This window comes from Dipodomys ordii, unplaced genomic scaffold (assembly GCF_000151885.1).
Source record: "Dipodomys ordii isolate 6190 unplaced genomic scaffold, Dord_2.0 Scaffold95, whole genome shotgun sequence".
Taxonomy (NCBI): Eukaryota; Metazoa; Chordata; class Mammalia; order Rodentia; family Heteromyidae; genus Dipodomys; species Dipodomys ordii.
The window spans coordinates 2,472,158-2,492,053 of record NW_012267311.1 but is presented as its reverse complement, the minus strand read 5'-3'; the positions used below and the strand labels follow the sequence as shown (position 1 = coordinate 2,492,053).

Genomic DNA, 19,896 nt, shown 5'->3' with positions numbered 1-19,896 from the left:
TGTTTCTGTTCTTTTTTTGAACCAGGGTCTCATCCTGTAGCCTCAGGCTGGCTTGGAACTCTGGATTCTTCTGCTTCCACCTCCAAAGTATGGGATTACAGGAATGTGCCACTTCACCAGGCTTCTTGAACTCTTTTACCTGCGGATGGGGATTACTACTTCATGGCATTGTGATGCCGGGGAGTGCTAACAGAAAACAAGCAGACGTCCCGGCTCAGAGCTGTCTCTTCACCCCGTCCCCTGCGCTACAGGCGCCCTCTGTCCTGAAAACCGAGCTGCACTGACTGGCCTTTGACTCCCTAGCCAGGCGTACTCCACAGTGGGGCGAGAGAAGTAACCGCGCATCCACTTTCCTCGCCGCCGGGGATCCCTGCAGGCCGGGTTTGCGCGCAGGCCTCCACGCACCGCCCCGCGGGGCCAGGGTGAGACAGCGGAGTTTCAAACATCCCGGACAAGTCCTCGGCCACCGCCCCAGTTCTCGCCGGGCATCGACGCCAGTTTCCGGGACAAGTGGCTCTCCACTGGGCAGCTCACCCGCCAGGCCTACTGGAAGCTCACCGGCGTGCGAGGCGCCCCAACCCCTTCCAAAGTCAAACTTCTCGGTTCCCCGCCCTCGTGCCAGGCCTGCATCTCGTACCCCAGGAAGTGCTGGGGCCGGCCGAGGGCGGCTTGCTGGAGCAGGAGGCGGCGGCTCCTCACCGTGCACGCTCAGGAAGCAGAGTTAGGCGGGGTGCGGCTGGGCGTGAGACCCCCGGGGTTCCACCCCGGACAGTCCCACGCCGCGCCGCGCCGCGCCCCCTCCGAGCAAGCGGTTCCGGTCCCCGCAGCGCATCCTCTCAAGGAGGCGCCGTCCATGCGGTCCCGCCCCATTAGGCCTCGCCCACCGACGGCTCCGCACCAAGGAGGCCCCGCCCTCCTCTCCCCCTCTCGTCCCGAAAAGGCCCCGCCCCTGGCGGCAGCCCCCGCAGCCCAGCCTCCGGGGGAGGTGCTGTCGGTGCGATTCCGCCCCAGGAGGCCCCGCCCGCCGGCGGCCCCGCGCCCAATGAGGCTCCGCCCCCTCCAGCGGCCCCGCCTCGCCCGCGCCCACGCCTCCGGCGCCCTTCTGGTGGCTGCGGAGCGTAAGCCCGGAGTGTCGGCTTTCGGCCGGCTCGGCGCTCGCTCCCTCCCTCCCCCCCTCCCCCCCTTCCCTTGGCCCCTCCCCCGGTCGCCGTGGTCGCTTAGCGTCCGGCGGGCGGGCGGGCGGCCGGGCGGGCGGTCCTCTCTGCCCGTAGCCCACCCCCCCTCTTAAAGCCGCGGCGGGAAGATGAGGTTTCGGGAGCCGCTCCTGGGCGGCAGCGCGGCGATGCCCGGCGCGACGCTGCAGCGGGCCTGCCGCCTGCTCGTGGCCGTCTGCGCGCTGCACCTCGGCGTCACCCTCGTCTACTACCTGGCCGGCCGCGACCTGAGCCGCCTGCCCCAGCTGGTCGGGGTCTCCACGTCGCCGCAGGGCGGCTCGAACGGCGCCCCCGTCGGCGCGCAGCCCTCCGGGGAGCCCCGCTCCCGGGGGCCCCGGCCGCCGCCGCCTCTAGGCGTCTCCTCAGAGCCTCGGTCCAGCCGCGACTCCAGCCCCGCCAGCAACTTGACTTCGGGGTCCCCCGCCGCTGCGCGGTCGCTGCCCGCTTGCCCCGAGGAGTCTCCGCTGCTCAGTAAGAACTTGGGTCGGGGACTCCCCCCGGATTTCCCGGCAGGGGTCCGCCGGACTTTCCCCCACGCCTTCTCTTCTACGACTGCCAGTTTGCCCCGGATCCCTAGTCGGAGGATCCGGGCCGGGTCGAGCAGAGAGGGGCCGTTGGGGAAGCCAGCAGGCCGAGGCTCGGCAAGTTTGGGAGTCGGCTCAGTGTGGGTGAGAACACTGGCCAGGCAAGTCCTGAGTTGGAACCTTCAGGAACTCCGAGTAACCCGCTCGACTTTGGGGACCTTGAGGAAGAGAGTTCACCTTTCGGGGTCTTCTCATAGAGTCGCTCTGCTAAGAATGGGTTAACTTCCCCCCCCCACCCCCTTTCCCTGAGCCTTTGGGTAAAGTGACTTAGCTTCTCGAAGGTTTGTGTTGGAAACGCAGAGATAACAAATGATAAGATGTTTGGAGGAGGGGGGAGAGAGTTGTTTTGGGAGAGAAAATGGAATCATGTAAATAAGGATTTAATTAGTGAGGGTAAATTCTCAGTTTTTTCCGCCTTCGTCTTCATTTCTGCCTCTGGGTAGATCCCTGACCTGAGGCCCTCATGTCCCCCCCCCCAGCCCCAACTTCCTACTCCTGAAAGTTCCCCAAAACAGAGCGAGCTGGAAGATCCTCTCAGGCTTGTGCACTCTGGAGGTTGGAGAACTAAAATGTAACTAGTTATCAAGGGACTGATTGATTTTTTTTCCTCTCTTTGACACTACTTGTCCATATTTGTTCTGAATGAACCCCTGCAGGTTTCAGCCTACCTAAGGGGCTTCAGTGAGTGGATTTGCCTTCGTGTCTGGGCAAGGCTGAGCCCCAGTCTGGATCTCTTCTTGACCTGTAATCCATGCCCAAAGTAGCCACAGGTTGCTCCCAGTGTTACCAAACAGGTGGCTGCTCATTTCTAAGGGCAGGTTTTAAAGAATGTTGTTCTGAGTAAGGGGCCCTGGCTGGCTGGCAGGCATCCTGCCAGTAGCACTGTCACGTTCCCGGAGAGCCCTGGCAGAACAGGCCTTCCTGCATGCTCTTGCTCAATTTCTTCAATAATTACTTCAATATTTTCATATCAAGTTTGGAAGGAACTTCTTGGAATTGGTCAAATGTGAACTGTTGCTATGAGGAAGACTTTTCTTCAAGCAGAAAGTTGAATTCCTTAGGACAGAGTGGTTAGTCTGGGAAGCAGAGTTATCCTATACAACAAGGAAGTTGAATTTCTGTCCTACTGATGAATGTCTGGTTTCACTAATATTATATAGAGTTTCTTCCATGTGTTAATGGGCTTGTTGAAGCTTACCTGATAGAATTACTTTTAGGATTAAATGAGATTGTGTACTTTAGATACAAGGCTCACGGTAGGTACCAGGTACACAATCTGATATGATAGTAATACAATTTGTTTGCGACCTTGAAGTTTCATTTTCTCAGAGTGCCATGGAAATGACTTTGAACTACGGAGAAGGAAGAGTTCAATTCTATAGGCCACAGAGAGACCAGGGTTTTGTTTTTGTTTTCGATTGTTGCCTGGGCATTATGCAGAATGGAAGAAAAATCAATTAGCCAATTAAAGTACACTAACATTCATCCAGATTGGTGTTTGAGCCATAGGGTCTTTTTGCAAAAATAGGAAAAGACACAATGGTCATCTGAGCTGTTTTGTTTTGTAAAATGCTGTCCCTGTTAACTTGTCACCAGTTAGCGGTGTTGCTAAGTAGATTCTGAGATTGACTGCTCAAAAGGACTTCCTGGAAGCCAACATTTTGGAGAGCGGGGAGAGAGATCGCAGACCCCAGACATTTTCTCTGTGAACTGTAGTCCCATGACTTTCATGGGACTGTGACATTTAGGTGGTTGCTGAGATCCCACCCCCAGAAATGAGGGTAGAGGTCTTTCCATGATTTTGCAATCGAGTCCTTTGGTTTGAATGGTTGGGCACAGCTCCTGGAGTGGAAGTTCCTGGTTGCAGGAGAGGGGAGGATGCTTGAGAAACCTGCAAGTCTACTTGGAAGTGTGTAAGTAGTGGGGGCTGAGTCTAGCAGTTCAACTGGGCAGGTGTCAGCCAGAGCCCTTGCCTGGTGGTTTTGAGGTTGGAAGGAGAAAGCGTCCGTGGGGTTTAGAGTTGTGGCCTTTTCACTACTTACAGTTCCTTTTGCCAATTTGACACTGCTTTGTTGTGTCTAGGGATCAGAGAGAGATGTTTTGATCCATGTCAGCTGATAGCTGGTGATAAGCACCAGAGAGGACTGCTAATGGGTCACTGTTCTGTTGCTGGGCTGTCAGAACATTGGAAAAGACTTTGCTAGGCTTGGGTTATAATCCTGTGTTTGTGTGTACTTTATCTGTGTGACTTGGGGGCAGGTTGTAGTGTTGGGAGTCATGGTAGTCTTCTCTGCTCTCTTCCATTAGCTAGTGTGAACCCCATTCCCCAAAAATGTTTGCTGCAGTGGGGAAACTAGGAGAGAGCCTTCCCAGATGAGTCCTATAACTTCCCAAGAATTCTCCCCGGAGTTCAGGCCTTTTTCCCCTTGCCCTGTATCAGGCCCTCTGGGGTTCATGTAGGATCTCCTCTGGCAATAAGACTCCCTTTTCTGGTCACCTGGATGTTTGCCTGAGAGGGGAGGAGCAGCAGCCTTGTGTTTCTTTTCTGGGAATGTTTATCTCTGCTCATTTGGCACAGTCCAACATAACTTGACTGGCTGTGGCACAGGCAGTCCAGAGAGGGCTGGGGTGGAGTAGGTTGGGGGAGGTAAGGATGTTCTGGGGAACTCAACTAGGACCAGATCCAGTTAGTTAGTATAGTTTCCTCAAGGGAATGGGGCATGAGTTCTAGACTACTTCAATCTGAGAGTCCCCTCTTGCCCAGCTGTGCTCTGAGGAGATTCCCCTTCAGTTATTTTAAAGGGAAACTGATCTAGAGGTGGATACCAGCAAACTGCAGCTACAAGGTTGCCAGGGCCCTGGGACACTTGTTCAATAAGCCAGTATTCCTGGCTTATATGGGAATGTAGCTGAGCATCTACCATAATTTGTGGGCTCTTGGCTCTGAGGCATTTCTCTCCAGCATATTGCCCCCTTCTCCCATATGCACACATGTGCACATGAGGACACAAGCTGGCTGCCCAGGACAGAGTGTGTTGTGAGGCTTATTTGGGGATGAGAAGAGGTTCAGAGGTACAGATACTCACCTATATATAATCTTAAAGCTTTTGCTTAGGTAATTGGTCCTCTTCCTCTTCCTCTTCTTCCTCCTCCTCCTCCTTCTTCTCCTCCTTCTCCTCCTTCTCGTCCTTCTCCTCCTTCTCGTCCTTCTCCTCCTCTTCCTCCTCCTCCTCCTCCTCCTCCTCCTCCTCCTCTTTCTCCTAACTCAGGGCCTGGGCTCTATCCCTGAACTTTTTTTCCCCCCTCAAAGCTAGTGCTCTACCACTCCAGCCACAGCTCTACTTCCAGCTCATTGGTGATTAAATGGAGATGAGTTTCACATACTTTCCTTCTCAGGATGTCTTCAAACCAAGATCCTCAGATCAGCCTCCTGAGTAGTTAAGGATTATAGGCATGAGCCACCGGCTCCTAGCACTAAGTAACTTTTTTATTTTTTTTAATTGGTTGTGGGGCCTGACCTCTGGGCCTGGGCAACTGTCCCTCAGATCTTCAGCTCAAGGTTAGTGCTCTACCATTTGAGCCACAGTGCCACTTCCAGCTTCTTCTGCTTATGTGGTGCTGAGGAATTGAACCTAGGGCCTTACGCATGCAAGGCAAGCACTCAACCACTGAGCCACCTTCCCAGCCCCCATGTAACTGGATCTCTTTAAGCTAGCTTTGTCTTGTTGTTTTTGTTCTGAGGGAAATAATTTACTGACATACACACAGATATACTCCTTTCATAACAATCTGAGATTCAGAAAACCTTGACTATCTGGCTTATTTTCATAGTGAAACTTGGTCCCTTTTCCTATATGGTATACTATCAGTAGAAGTAACTTCTGCTTGTAATTTACCTGCATATTTATCCTGGGGTTGTAGCTCTGTGGTAAGATCCCTGATCCCTTGACTACTATGTACAAGGCCCTGAGTTCAGTCCCTAGCACAGGGGGAAAAGATGTTTATCCAAGAGTTTGAGACACGAGCCTCTTCCTTTGTAGTAGTATAACTTCTGGTGAACCAAATAGCTCATTGGGACATATGGAACAAGAACTAAATGTTGGATTGGACTCAGACTGCACCTTTTGGCACCATTATATTCCAGGAGGTAACTCTATTATGTTTCCCAAAGGTTACTACCCAGTAGACACCTTGTGCAGAGCCTTAGGTGTGGCCTGATACAGCCTAGAATCTGAGAAGATTTTTGCATGGTATGTCTGTCGAATCTATCTAAAAGATCTTATATAGGTGTTCTTGATGGCTAAATCTGGAAACAATTCAGTTACAGCAATTTGTATTATGATGAGTATTAGAACTATAAAGAAAGCAAAATATCTCCCCTGTACCAAGTCATAATTTAAGCAGGGAGAGATAATTAAACAGCACTAATGTCATTTAGGGAAACTGAAATTGTGTGAGTGTGTGTGTGTGTCTATGTCCTTTTTCCTGTCATTCATATTCCCTTTTTCTTTTCTTTCAGAAACCCAGGGTTGATATGGGAAGCTTTTCAGTCTGGTTTGATTTGATTGCATAAAATTTTTCCTTTATTTCTGAAGCTATCTATTAGCTCTGCTGGATAATCTTAACTTGTTGCTTTAGAATGATGATTATGAGACATTAACAGCCACATGCCTGAGTATTATGGTCTTTGGGCAGTGGCAGGATAAAGATTTCCAGGCTGGGAGTAGGTTAATTTATGGGTTGAGAATGATGGGGGGCAGGTATTGCCAAGGCAGTTCAAGCCCTTCCACAGATTTTATCCTACGGACTGTTGAGACTTTGGAAGCAGGTCAGCAGGCTTATCCTCTTAGGCTTAGCCGGGCTGTGGGTATGAAAGAGGGCACAGTTATTCTCTGGTCAAACTCTATTCTCTACTTACTCAGTACCTCCTGTACCTTGTTGCTACTGTGTTTCCTGCCTGTTCTTGCCAAGAGAATTTTGCTCCAATCCACATCCATCTGGAAGTTCTAGTTTTTCTTATCCAGTAGAATGGCAAGCCAGTTTCAGGACAAATGTGCCACCCCTTTGGCTTAAATGTTTTGAGGATCAGGTGTCTGCTATGGTTTTACATTTGGTTCAGGCACAGCCTAGTGTGGTCATGGAGCTGTGAGGTCACTGTAACAGTCAGCCAACCAGACTCTGACTTCTGGAGGAGTGAACAAGGCCCAGGATTGGACTCTGACTTCCACAGAGTCAGCTTCTCTTGTCCCTAAACTTGGTGAGGGCTCCTGGGAGCTGACTGTGGCTGTTCTGTAATCTGTTGTGGGCCTCTGTGGTTATCTGGGTCTCTGCTGAGGCTGTCACTGGCTTGAGGAGAACTCTCCCGATCCTGTTCTGAAAGTCAAAGACCTCCTGTTTGGAAGCTGTGTGACCTGGGGTTGGGGGACAGGATTTGGGTGGGAACTGGTTCTGGGTGAAACGTGGCCTAAAGGGATTTGTCCTTGGAAGAGGAAGGGGTGAGTCACACTTAGTATTTCAGGTTCCACAGTTCAGCTTGGCCTCAACCCGCCCATTTTAACACAAATGGAGGCCAGGGGCTATTTAACTGGCTGTGGCTGAATTCTTTGGCAATGATTTTTAATGTCTGCTCTTGGTATGAGTGTAGCTAACTTCTCTAGTGCTCTCCACTCCCCCCTCCAAAGCCCCTCACAGAGCCTAGGGAGAAGAGAATGGTTTCACAGCGATATCAAGGTTAAGGCAGTGGTGGATCTTTGCTTTTGCCTGGTTTTGTAAAAAGGCATGCACAGAATAAAAGTGTAACTCAACGATAGAGCACTTAATTAGAGTGTAGGTAAGAAAAACCCTGGGTTTGATCCCTAGCTCTGAAAAAAAAATAGTACAGGATCAGGGAAAATAATTGGCAAGTTTAAAGAGATTTATAAAACAAACAAACCAAAACTCCTGTATTCCTGTCATCTAAGAGAAATGTCATATATTCTGATAGTCTTTTTTAAAAAAAAATTTTTTAGTATATGTTAAAAAACATGACTGATACTGGGGTTTTTTTGTTGTTTGTTTTTGAGATATGGTCACTCACATAGATAATTAGGAGGATGGTTTGTACTCTTGGTCATCCTGCTTCATCCGCCTGAGAGCTGAGATCACAGACATGTCTTTATTATGCCTGGCATGACTGATATCCTTATAGGTGCACAGATAAAAACTCATGTTGATAGCCTTTTCCCTTGATTCTTTTGTTTATGTAATGTGGGTACTAGAGCTTGAATTCAGGGACTGGGTACTGGCTATCCTTTAGCTACTTAGGAGTTTGAGATGTGGGGATGACGGTTTGAAGCCACCTTTTGCAGAAAAGCCTGAAACATTTTTCTTTTCTTTTTTAAAAAGCTGATAGTGGAGTTATGACTCAAGTGGTGGAATACTAGCCTGAGTAAAAGAGCACATAACAGTACCCAGACCGTGATTATACACACACACACACACACACACACACACACTCACAAAGACAGTATTATCTCTGTCAAAATTGAACATACTACAACCTTATCATTGAACTGTTATTGAACACACATTCATATGATTTTTGCTCCTTCTTCTGGTGAGACCTGTGCAAAAATAGTGCATTTTGGATTGCTTTGGTAGAAGAGTTTCTCAAATAGAAAATGGGGTGAATGTTGTTTTGAGAAGCGCTAGGTTTTTGTGCCATCTTGCAAAGAGATAGGCCCATACGAAATGACAAGTTTGCGTATTGCAGGCAGATGAGTATGTTTAAAGCTGAGTGATCGTCTAAAATTCTGATGTAAAAAGGAAGTAGGTCCAGGAAGTGCCTCGTGTAGGGGCAGAAGGCCTTAGCTGAATGGGGCAGATCTTAGGATCTGGCTGAGCAGTCTGCTGTGAATACAATCAATGGGGGTGGAGGGAATGCTTTCTCAGTAACTTCTCAATTTGTTTCCTTAGCTGTCTAGTCCCTGGGTAGGCTTACGTGGCCTGCTGTGGTTCCAGGATTGAGTAGCCAGTAGGCTCTGTTGACATCACCTTAGATGTGACACACCAGAGAGGTCAGAACAAGCTAGCAAATCAGATTGAAAACAGACAGCAAAGCATTTCCACTTCCACTTGTTCCTGAGTTCTGGGGAGGGGCTGTGGAGTAAGAATCGTTTAAGTTTCCGGGAATTGTTTTAAGGCTTCTGCTTTGGAGACCAGCTGAGCCTGGCTCTCAGTTGGGACTTACTTGGTGGGCTAGATCAAAAGCCTCAGGCTCCTGTACCTGGCTGTTTCCAAAAATTTGAAGTTACTCCATTTTGAATGCTCTATAGAGCAAAATTGTCTTGATGGACAGTTGTATGTTGAATCTGCTGGGCAAGGATGAGGTTACACTAAGGGAAGGGGTAGGATTCCTTCTCATCAGAGCCCCACCTGACTTTTATATGAAGCCTCAATTCTACTAATTCTTGGCTGGGCAGAGCCTCTGCTCAGCTGCCTGAAATACTCATCTGACCAGATAACCCCTACAGTGTGATGTCAGCCGCCTTCCTGCCCCTACCACATGAGTCTTGTCATAGGAGGGGCCCTGGCAGGAGCTTCAGTAATTGCTTGGCCCTATGACAGGGTACCGTTTAAAAATGCCTTTAACATTTTCTTTGAAAATTTCTTCCTGGCTAGGTGCTGGTGATTCAGTCAGGAGGCTGAGATCTGAGGATCGTGGTTGGATGCCAAACTCAGTAGGAAAGTCTGTAAGACTCTCATCTTCAATAAACTACCAAAAAAGCCATAAGTGGAATGGCTTAAGTGTTAAGAGTGCTGTCCTTGAACAAAAGAAGCTCAGGGACAGCACCTAGGCTCTTAATTAAAGCCCGAGGACTAGGAAAAGAAAAGTTTTCTTCCTGTTTTATCATGTCCATTTTACCTTTGACATCCTGAAACCGCAGAACTGCTGTTAGTGTGGCAGGATATCACCAACTCGGAGGGGGGGGGGCGCTAGGGAGGTGGGCAGACAGGAAAGAGCTCTGAGTTAAGGGTGACTAGGAGAAGCTCATATTTGTGTTAGAGGAACCTGGGGACTTGTTCTTAGCAAATTCAGATAAGCACTTCAGGCAGGTTGAGTAGGGGCTCTGCCTAGCTGAGAGTGGGTAGAATGAAGTCTTCATATCAAAGTTATAGGGGGCTCCAAGGAAGAGATAAAGAGGGTCTCAATTGTTTGTTCACACAGCAAATTTTTATCTGTAACTACACTATAGGAAACTTAGGGGGCTGGCTTCTGTTTTCAGGGAGCCCCTTAGCAGTAAGAGGAAGCCTGGGTATTCCAAAGGCACTGAGGAGGTGCATGGAGTCAAATAAGTGATCTGGGATAGGGCTGGAGTCAAAATGAGAAGCCTCCCTTCCAAACACTGCTTTGAGCATTCCAGTCTGAGCATGTTTGAACAATTGCACTTATTGGGAGGGGTACTGAGGGAGGCTCTATGCAGAAAGAAGCCTGTGATTTCCTCTTGTGGCTGTCATATAACTAAAGTCACAGCTGTTCATACTGTTACCAACAGGGTGTGAGAGGAAAGAGGGGAAGATGGAGTGAGCAGAAGGTGATAAAAGAGAAAGATGCTGTAGGTGGGACTGTTCTGGACAGTGAAAGGATAAAGGATCAGAGAGGCAGGTGAATGGGGAAAGAGCTTCATAGAAGGGTTTCATGGACTGTTGAGGGTCAAGCCTCAAATGCATTGGCTTCTGAGTTCTGGTCTTTGTACTACTCAGTCTATTACATCATTTTAAGACAAGTCTAGACACCTTTGATTCATGTTGCCTTTCTGAAATATGAATGGGCTTTTGTTAGTCTTTTGCATCTTTGCTTTTCTTTGCTGGATTTTAGTTTGTGTGTGTGTGTGTAAATATTAGTCATATCTGTAACATAAAAAGCCTCTGAAATTCCTTCAGAAGCTCACTACCCACTGCCTGTTTCAGAGCACTCTTAATGAGGCTTCAACTGAAAGGTTTTTCTTTTTCTTTTGTTTTGTTTTGGGGGGAGGGTCCGGTTGTGGGGCCTGAACTCTGGGCCTGGGCACTGTCCCTCAACTCTTCAGCTCAAGGCGAGTGCTCTACCACTTGAGCCACAGCGCCACTTCCAGATTTTTTTTCTGCTTATGTGGTGCTAAGGAATCGAACCCAGGGCCTCATGCATGCAAGGCAAGTGCTGTACCACTGGGCCACCTTCCCAGTCCCTTGTTTTGTTTTTTTTAAATCTCTGTGTAAACAGGCATAAAACTCTTAGCAAGTGGTTGGCCCTTAAAAATAACACAGGGAAGGGCTGGGGCATGGCTCAAGTTGTAGAGTGCCCCCTGAGCAAGTACACGGACCTGAACTCACATTCCATTATTGGGGGAAATGGTACAAGTAAGGCTGATATCATACTGGCTAGCTATCATCTTATCTGTGCCTTAATTTTCTCACTTGTAAAATGGGGCTGATGATATTGTTTACCTCAAAGATGTGAGGTGTAGGTAGTTAACTATAACCATGAAAGGGCTTAAAACAGTGCCCAACACATACAAGCTCTGAATATTTTATTTATTATTGATAGCAGTCCCCCCATTTATGGAGATATTCTAAGGATGCCTGAAACCTCATATATATATTAAGGTTATTTTTCTTATATATACAGCATAGTAAAAGAACAGCTAATAGTAAAAATAGAGCAGTATGAAATATACTGTAATAAAATTTATTTAAAATTGTGAATTTTTTATTTCTGGAATTTTCCATTTAGTATTTTCAAACCTCAGTTGACAGTGGATAACTGAAACTATTGAAGTGAAATTGAATATGAGAGAACTGTTGTAGTTCTTACTTGTGATGATTTGGGCTTTTGCTTTATAGTATTTCTTTTTCTTTAGATGAAAATACATTGTTACAGGGCAGGGAATGTGACTTAGAGGTACAGTGTTTGCCTAGCACACACAGAGCCCTGGGTTTGATTCCTCAGTACCACATAAACAGAAAAAGTCCAAAGTTGCACTGTGGCTCAAATGGTAGAGTGCTAACCTTCAGCAAAAGAAGCTCAGGAACAGTGCCCAGGCTCTGAGTTCAAGCCCCAGTACTGGGGTGAGAAGGGGAGGGGAGGAGGAGGAGGAAGAAGAAAGAAAGAAGAGGAGGAGGAAGCAGCAGCAGCGGAGGAGGAGATGGGAGGAGGAGGGGGGAGAGATTTTCTTTTGTGTGCTGGTCCTGGGGCTTGAACTCAAGGCCTAGGCCCTGTCCTTGTACTTTTTTGCTTAAGGCTAGTGCTCTACCACTTTGATCCACAGCACCACTTCCAGCTTTTTTCTGAGTAGTTTATTAGAGATAAGAGTCTCATGGATTTTCCTGCCCTGGCTGGTTTTGAATGTGGTCCTCAGATTTCAGCTTCCTGAGTAGTTAGGATTACAGGTGTGAGACACTGGCACTTAGGTTTTTTGTTTGTTTTATTTTTGTTTTTTGTCAGTCTTGGGGCTTGAACTCTGGGCCTAGGTGCTGTTCCTGAGCTCCTCAGCTAAAGGCAAGTGCTCTGCCAGTTGAGCCACAGTGCCACTTAATTGGAGATGAGTCTCACAGACTTTCCTGCCTTGGCTGGCCTTGAACTGTGATTCTCAGATCTCAGCCCCCTGAGTAGCTAGTATTACAGGCATGAGCCACCGGCACCCGGCTGTTTTTTTTTTTTTTGTTTAAGACAGAGTCCCTTATATAGCCCAGGCTGACCTTGAACTTGTGATGCGTCTGCCTCAGCCTCATGAGTGCTGAGATTACAGGCCTGAACATTACGCTTGGTTTGTCTAATATGCTTATAGATAGTCCCTTAGTATTCTTTCTTCCAGGTTTCTCTGCTATAGATAATCTTACAGAGGATAGCTATTTACTTCAGTTGAATTGCTTCCTTGGGATTAAATCTTGCAAAGGAAGTTGTAGGCCAGACATGGTCATCTTGACAACACTGGTTTGTTCAAACTGCCATATTGCTCTCCAGGAGGTTTGGAATCATTTACATCTCTAAATTGAAAATTGCTGGCTTAAGAAAAATGTGGATTCCTAGTGAGAGGTGAATGTATATGGAGCTACATACGGACATTTCCAGCCTCTCTCTCTCTCTTCCTCTTCCTCTCCCCTCCCCCCTCTATTAGAGAGGAAGAAGGAAAAGGAGAGGGAGAAAGTTTCCTAAGCTTTTTCCTGTGATTGCCTCTGGACAGTTCCAGCAGAGGTATTCTGTATCCATTTCTGTACATGAAAAGAGTATGATTCTTAACACTCCATAGTCCCTTGCAAGAGTTTATTTATATACTGTTAAGGACTTTATTCCCTTCTTCCTTTATGTGTGTAAAGCCAAACACAGAATTGGATCCAACACTGACTATAAAAACCTGACTTAAAAATGGTGTTGATCAAATCCTTGTGAGTTGGTCACTGAAAACAGCTGCATGCCGCCATTGTAGGAACTGTGTTAGGTTTTGGTAGCATATCCTAGGTATCTGATCATTTAACATATGTGGATGAACTCTCACGTGTCAGGTCTGCTTTATGGAATCTAAAAAAACAAAGCCCAAGTGAAAAAGACTTTTAAATTATATTGGATAAGAGTAAGTTGATCCAGTTGCCCTACGTTTGCAAATGTGGGAGCCTGGTAATGACTCTGTAGCCACCTTTTTTTTTGCAAGTGCTGGGGATAGAACTCTGAGCCCTGCTGAATTGCATGAATAATAGAGTGACTTTAGGACTATTGATTTCAATGAAAAGTCTATAGATTCAGCATATGTAGCCACACTCAACTTGTGACAACCACTCCCTTCATTTTACAGTCATTTCATATGTGACAAATCACATGTCACTCACCAGAGCACTTTGGGCCCATTGAATGTCAGAGTTGCTATTCAATATATTGTTACTAGGGACACAGAACAAGATTTTTTTCCTGTGTAAAATAAAGTCAAAGAATACTTATGAGAAGAGTCATAAGATATTATCAGTGCTCTTATCTTTTGATCAGTGCCATTTCTGTAGGCACAAAGAGCATATATTCTGTCCCCTAGGCTATACAGTAAAATCACATACAAGAGCAGTTTTTTCATCTGTCTTGGCTAGAGTCAACTGGGAAGAGATGTGAGGCTGTAACTAGAGCTTAGGGATACGGTAGTCTGGTGTGGCTATATGGGCAGACTCCTTCACCACAGAAGGGCTTTATCTTGTTTCCACAACACTGGGAAGTTGGAACTGAGTGTTGCTGTGTGTCAGCTGTGGCAAAACTTTGTAGCTGCTATACAGTCTTTCCTTTCCCAGGGGACACAATTGTCAGTGTTCAGAACACAAATAGTTGTGTGGTTCGTGTAGATATCAAGAGGAGCTAGAAGGGAACATTAGATATTTGTAGAGTGAGAAGATAATGTCACTAAAAATAAATATTGGAATGAAGGAGAGTAAATAATGTAGAAATACATTCTTTCTCTGAAGATGACATAAGGATTCTTACTGAAAGCTGTTGAATAATAGGGATTGGGGGCACTAAAAATGAATTTCAAGAAAGTAAAACAGGTTCTATTAGAAGTGGTATTAGTGGAAGGGGGAAAGGGTGAATGAGGGTGAATATAGTGAAAGTATTTTATATGTATGTATAAAAATAGAACAATAGAACCTATTGGAAAAAAATTTGTGCTGATCCTGAGGCTTGAACTCAGGACCTGAGAGCTGTCCCTCAGCTCTTTTGCTCAAGGCTAGAGTTCTACACTTGAGCCACAGTCCACTTCTGGTTTTCTGGTGGTTAATTGGAGATAAGAGTCTCATGGACTTTCCTGCTTGGACTGGTCTTGAACCTGGATCCTCGGATTACAGGTGTGAGCCACTGGCACCTGAAATTGTTTTAGTAAGAGGAGGAGAGGGATAAGGGAGAATGATAGAGAAGTGTGTTTGATGGAGGTACATTATATACATGTATGGAAAAGTCACAATGTGACCTCTCTTGTACAGCTAATGTATGCTAATTTTGAAAATCTTAAGTTAAAATATTAGAGAGTGGATGTAAGGGTGTGTGCCTAATATTGTCAGTAGAAACCTAAGGTACAGGCCACTGAGGGGCTACTATTAGAATCCAAGATAACCAGTTCTAAAGTGCAGTTCTCTTATACTTGAGCCTTCTGAATTATTCTCTGTGCCTCAGTTTACCATGAAATGAGATGAAAGGTTGGCTTGAGTACTCCTGGGAGCGTTTTCCTGCCTGAGAACATTGATGTAGCTATCTATGTATTCCTATTGGAGCCACTGTAAGTGTAGAGTCCTAGGCTTCAGCAACCACCTCATCCACAACCCACATAGATCATACTTGTTCAACACTTGCTATGAATGAGGCAAGGGAAAAGTTCTTCATAGGCATATGTTCATTAACTATCACAGCAGCTTCTTTTCTTTTTTTTTTTTATTGTGAAAATACTATACAGAGGGGTTACAATTACATGGGCAATTACAGCTTCTTTTCTTGACCAATTGCCTGGCTACAATCTTAACACAATATTAAACAGGTATGGTCAGAGAAGACAGCCTTGTGTTCATTTTTTTTTTTTTTTTTTGTCGTGGGGCCTGAACTCTGGGCCTGGGCACTGTCCCTCAGCTCTTCAGCTCAAGGCTAGAGTTCTACCACTTGAGCCACAGTGCCACTTCCGGCTTTTTTTTTTCTGTTTATGTGGTGCTGAGGAATTGAACCCAGGCCTCATGCATGCAAGGCAAGTGCTCTACCACTGAGCTACCTTCCCAGCCCCTTGTGTTCATTTTTAAGACTAAAGGAAGTAGTGCTATTGTCTTAGATACCCTTTATCAAATCTGTTTGACCTATTTAGCAAACTATTCCTAGTTTGTTGAACATTTTTATTAAGAGTTGATGGGTTTTGTCCAGTGCTTCCTCTCATCTGTTGAGAATGATTGTGTGCTTTTGTTGTTTAGTCTGTTGATACAATGTTTTATAAATGGATATTTCAAATATTAAATTAGTCTTGCATGCCTGAGATAAAATACTATTTGGCTGTGCTTTTTATTTGTTCCGGGATCAACTTTGCTAATATTTCAATTTTTTTAATCATAAGAGATTAGACTATAGTCTCCTTTATGTGTGATATCTTTATTTATTTGGCATTGTTATCAGAGTAATACTCAAGAGATGAGGAAGTGTTCTCTTGTGTATTTTGGGAGAGTTTGTGGTAGATTTGCATTAATTCTTTAAATAACTTGTAGAATTTGCCATTGGGGCTATTTGGGCCTAACCTTTCTTGGTGAGTATGTGTAGAAGTTGTTAGAGTTAAAAGACCCATCTCTGGTATCCTTGCTGATGAAGTTTTGAATCTTTATGTTTAAGTTTGTCTTTTCCTTTATGGTTTTAGGCTATTTGCACACCTTGGAAGGTCTTCCCCATACCAAGATTATCATTTTTTTCTGTTTTTCTCTAAGTTGGTTCTTCAGCATTTTAGTTCTTGTCCCTGGCAACAAATAAAAGATGAGCTGAAAAATTCAATCTTTATGTAGCATACTTTTTATCCTATTCTTTGTCCCTTTAAGGTACTAGACTCTTCTTCCAAATTTGCCATGTATGCTAGTGGATCAGAGTTGAAATTGTGTGAATATTTAGCTACTTACATTGCCAGAATGGCGGTACATTTATAATCTTTGAAATTCTGGGGAGTCTGGGGAGAAGGTAAAATAACATTTATTGAACATCTATTAGTGCCAAACACTGTGATAAGTATGGGTGTGTTATTTCACTTACCACTTGAAGAGAAGGCATAATTATCCCTACTCCTTAAAGGAGGAAATTGGAGCTGGCTACACTTAAAGTGGTTCTGATAGCAAAGAGATATTGCCAGAAGTGCAGGGCTGGCTAGTTGCCCAGATGGCCCATAGGGGCATTAGGCTTTCTACAGCCTGAGGTCTGGTTCTAGATGAGGAGAGAAGGATGTACTTATAATTAGCATTGAGGATCCAGAAATTGCCTCAGAGCTCCAGAACTGATCACAGGACTAGCTGACTCAGAAATGCAACTCCCTAGGAGACTTACTTTTATTCTGGGATACTAAGTTGCTGCTTTACTGGGAAGATTAGAACTGTTGTCAAGTGTCTTAGAATTCTATGGCTGCAGGCAGTCCTACATAGAAAACTCAAATGTAATCAGGAAGTAGATGAGTCAAAACCCATGTAATCAGGAAGTAGATGAGTCAAAACCCAGAGTAGAGAAATAAATTTTCTAATGTCAGATATTGTCAGGCTGGCTAGGCTGACAAATCCATCCTCATCATATAGCAGACTTGCTTTGGTGACCTTGGTCTGACTAGGGGCCAGGCTCCCTCCTCCTCTACACATGCCTTAAGGGATATATCCAGCTCCAACTTCCATCATTTCCTGTCTTTTAAAAAAATGTGTTCTTTATTTTCCTCTTTCTCATCCAGCCATCAAACTTTATTTCATGGCCCCTTATAATTTGTCTACTCATGGATTCTCTTTTATTTATAGTATTTTAATACTTATTTCCACTTCCATTTCCCAACCCAATCATAGGCAACCATTATGGTATTTACAATATACATTTGTTTTTCCTTTTGCCAAGTTGAAGACATGTATATGTGTTTAAAATGCCTATTTTTATTGACATGAAGTAAGATTAAATTTTAACATGTTTGTATTTGTGTAAACACTACTACAGTCAGTATGTAAAACAGTTTTATCACACCCCAAAATCCCCTTTATAGTCACATTCTTCTCCCCCCCAGCCCTAGACATGACTATTATTATTATGATCTCTCTCCCCCCCTCCCCTCCCAGCCAGAGCCTAGTACAGTACTAGCAAGAACTTAACAGCTGAACCAAACACTATCCCTTTTAAAAGAAAGGTGTGTGTCGGGGGTGGGGTAGTGGCAGTACTAGGACTTCAACTCAGGAATCCTATGCTCTACTCAAAGCTGATACTCCTACTGGAGCCACACTTTCAGTCTGGTGTTTTGCTGGTTAATTGGAGTTAGTCTCCTAAACTGTTCTGTCTGCCTTGGCTTTGAACTGCAGTCCTCCAGGTTTCAGCCTTCTAAGTAGCTGGGATTACAGGTATGAATGAGCCACTGGCACCTACCTAGCCTTTTTTTTTTTTTTTTTAGTTTTTCAGTTTTTAAAAAAGATTAATGAGAGGGAAAGCAGGAACAGTAACACTAAGCAAAAGGAGAGAAATGTACATATCACCTGATTTGGAAGAAGTAGTTGTATTGTCAAAGCTTATAGAATTCACAAACTTTATAGACTATTAAAATGACAATTTGCCTTGTGAAGGTGAAAATGTATAACATTAAGTATCACTATCCCACAATACTGTGAAATTTCATAATAATCACTTAATCTCAATAAAAATTACTAAAAAATAAAAGGTAAAATAGCAAAACAAAAGCTTGACATAACATGAAATATATTTTTAAAAATGTTGCCAGGCGCTGGTGTTCACGACTGTAATCCTACTCAGGAGGCTGAGATCCGAGGATCGGGGTTTTAAGCCAACCCAGGCAGGAAAGACTGTGAAACTCTTTTCTCCAATAAACCACCAGAAAACTAGAAGTGGTTCTGTGACTCAAGTGGTATAGTGCTAGCCTTGTGCTGAAGAGTTGAGGGACAGTGCTCAGGCCCAGAGTTCAAGCCCCATGAACAAAAAAAAAAAAATGATTTGACTAGTTCAAAGAATTTCTCAGTATGCTCTTGATTCCTCAAATATTGGTATTTTATAATAAATAAGTTTTATTTTTATTTTTTTAATTTTTTTTGGGTCCGGTCGTGGGGCCTGAACTCTGGGCCTGGCCACTGTCCCTCAGCTCTTCAGCTCAAGGCTAGTGCTCTACCACTTGAGCCACAGCGCCACTTCCGGCTTTTTTCTTTTTGCTTATGTGGTGCTGAGAAATCGAACCCAGGGCCTTGAGCATGCAAGGCAACCGCTCTACCGCTGAGCCACCTTCCCAGCCCAATAAATAAGTTTTTTTACTTGTAAACATTCAGAATCTTACTATATAACCATAGTATAATTAGCAGTGAGGAAATCAACCTAAAGCATTTCTGTTATCTACAGGCCTTTTGAATATTTTGTCAGTTGTCCCAATATGTCATGTGTTATACATTCAGATGTCATCTCTCTTATTGATACGTAGGAATTCCTTATACATCCTGGATATTAATCCCTTGCTTATCTTAAATATTGCATGTACCTTGTCTAAATAGATTATTTGTCAATGCTATGTTTTATAACAATATAGATTACTGTTTTGTGTAATCTTTCAAGCATACTGTTATTTTGCTGTAACTATGTGAATAACTTTTGTTCCTTCACATTTTAGGTATTATGGTATAATGAAATTACTAACTCTTCAGCAACTATATGACACTGTAGATTGTGTTGAAGTCTCTCCATTAAGAATGACTTGGGGCTGGGAAGGTGGCTCAATGGTAGAGTGCTTACCTTGCATGCATGAAGCCCTGGGTTCGATTCCTCAGCACCACATAAGCAGAAAAAGTCAGAAGTGGTGCTGTAGCTCAAGTGGTAGAGCACTAGCCTTGAGCTGAAGAGCTGAGGGACAGTACCCAGTCCCAGAGTTCAGGCCCCACAACCGACCAAAGGAAAAAAAAAAGAATGACTTATCTGCCTCTTGGAGTGTAAGGCCTGCCTGCAAGTGTTACTCATGTATTTGTTCAGCAAATACATGTTGTGGGGCTGTTGGGTGTTAAAATGTAATATTATCACTGACAAAGTCAAAGAGGTTCCAAAACTTACCTTTGACTTTTCAGAGATAAAACAGTGATTTGAACTTTGGTCTGTAATTTCTTCCTCCTGTGAAGCTTTCCTTGGAAATTGTACTTGGTTTCTACAGATTATGTAGATGTCCTCATTTCTTCTAATAAATGGGTCAAGGAGGTGCAGAGCAAAGCTTCCTAGTGTCCTTACTTGGCATTGAGAAGTGGTCGTCTGGAGGGGTTTGAGGTATGTGTGGCTTTTGATTTTACAAGTGGCAGGCCCTGGGCCAGTAGTAACTCCAGCCTGGGAGTATGGCCAGACAAGACGACCTTCACAGCTTGGAGTTGAAAGTCCTAAAACA

The 19,896-nt window shown here is 44.9% G+C and overlaps 1 protein-coding gene across 1 annotated transcript in view; it reads left to right on the top strand.

Moving 5' to 3' along the window:
• The first annotated feature begins 1,225 nt into the window (after positions 1-1,225).
• B4galt1 (UDP-Gal:betaGlcNAc beta 1,4- galactosyltransferase, polypeptide 1) overlaps positions 1,226-19,896 on the top strand; it is a 53,530-nt gene continuing 34,859 nt past the window's right edge. The window contains exon 1 of the mRNA XM_013026644.1: positions 1,226-1,685. Coding sequence (XP_012882098.1) covers positions 1,304-1,685 — 382 coding nt within the window. The 5' untranslated portion in view covers positions 1,226-1,303. The remainder of the gene's footprint in view (positions 1,686-19,896) is intronic.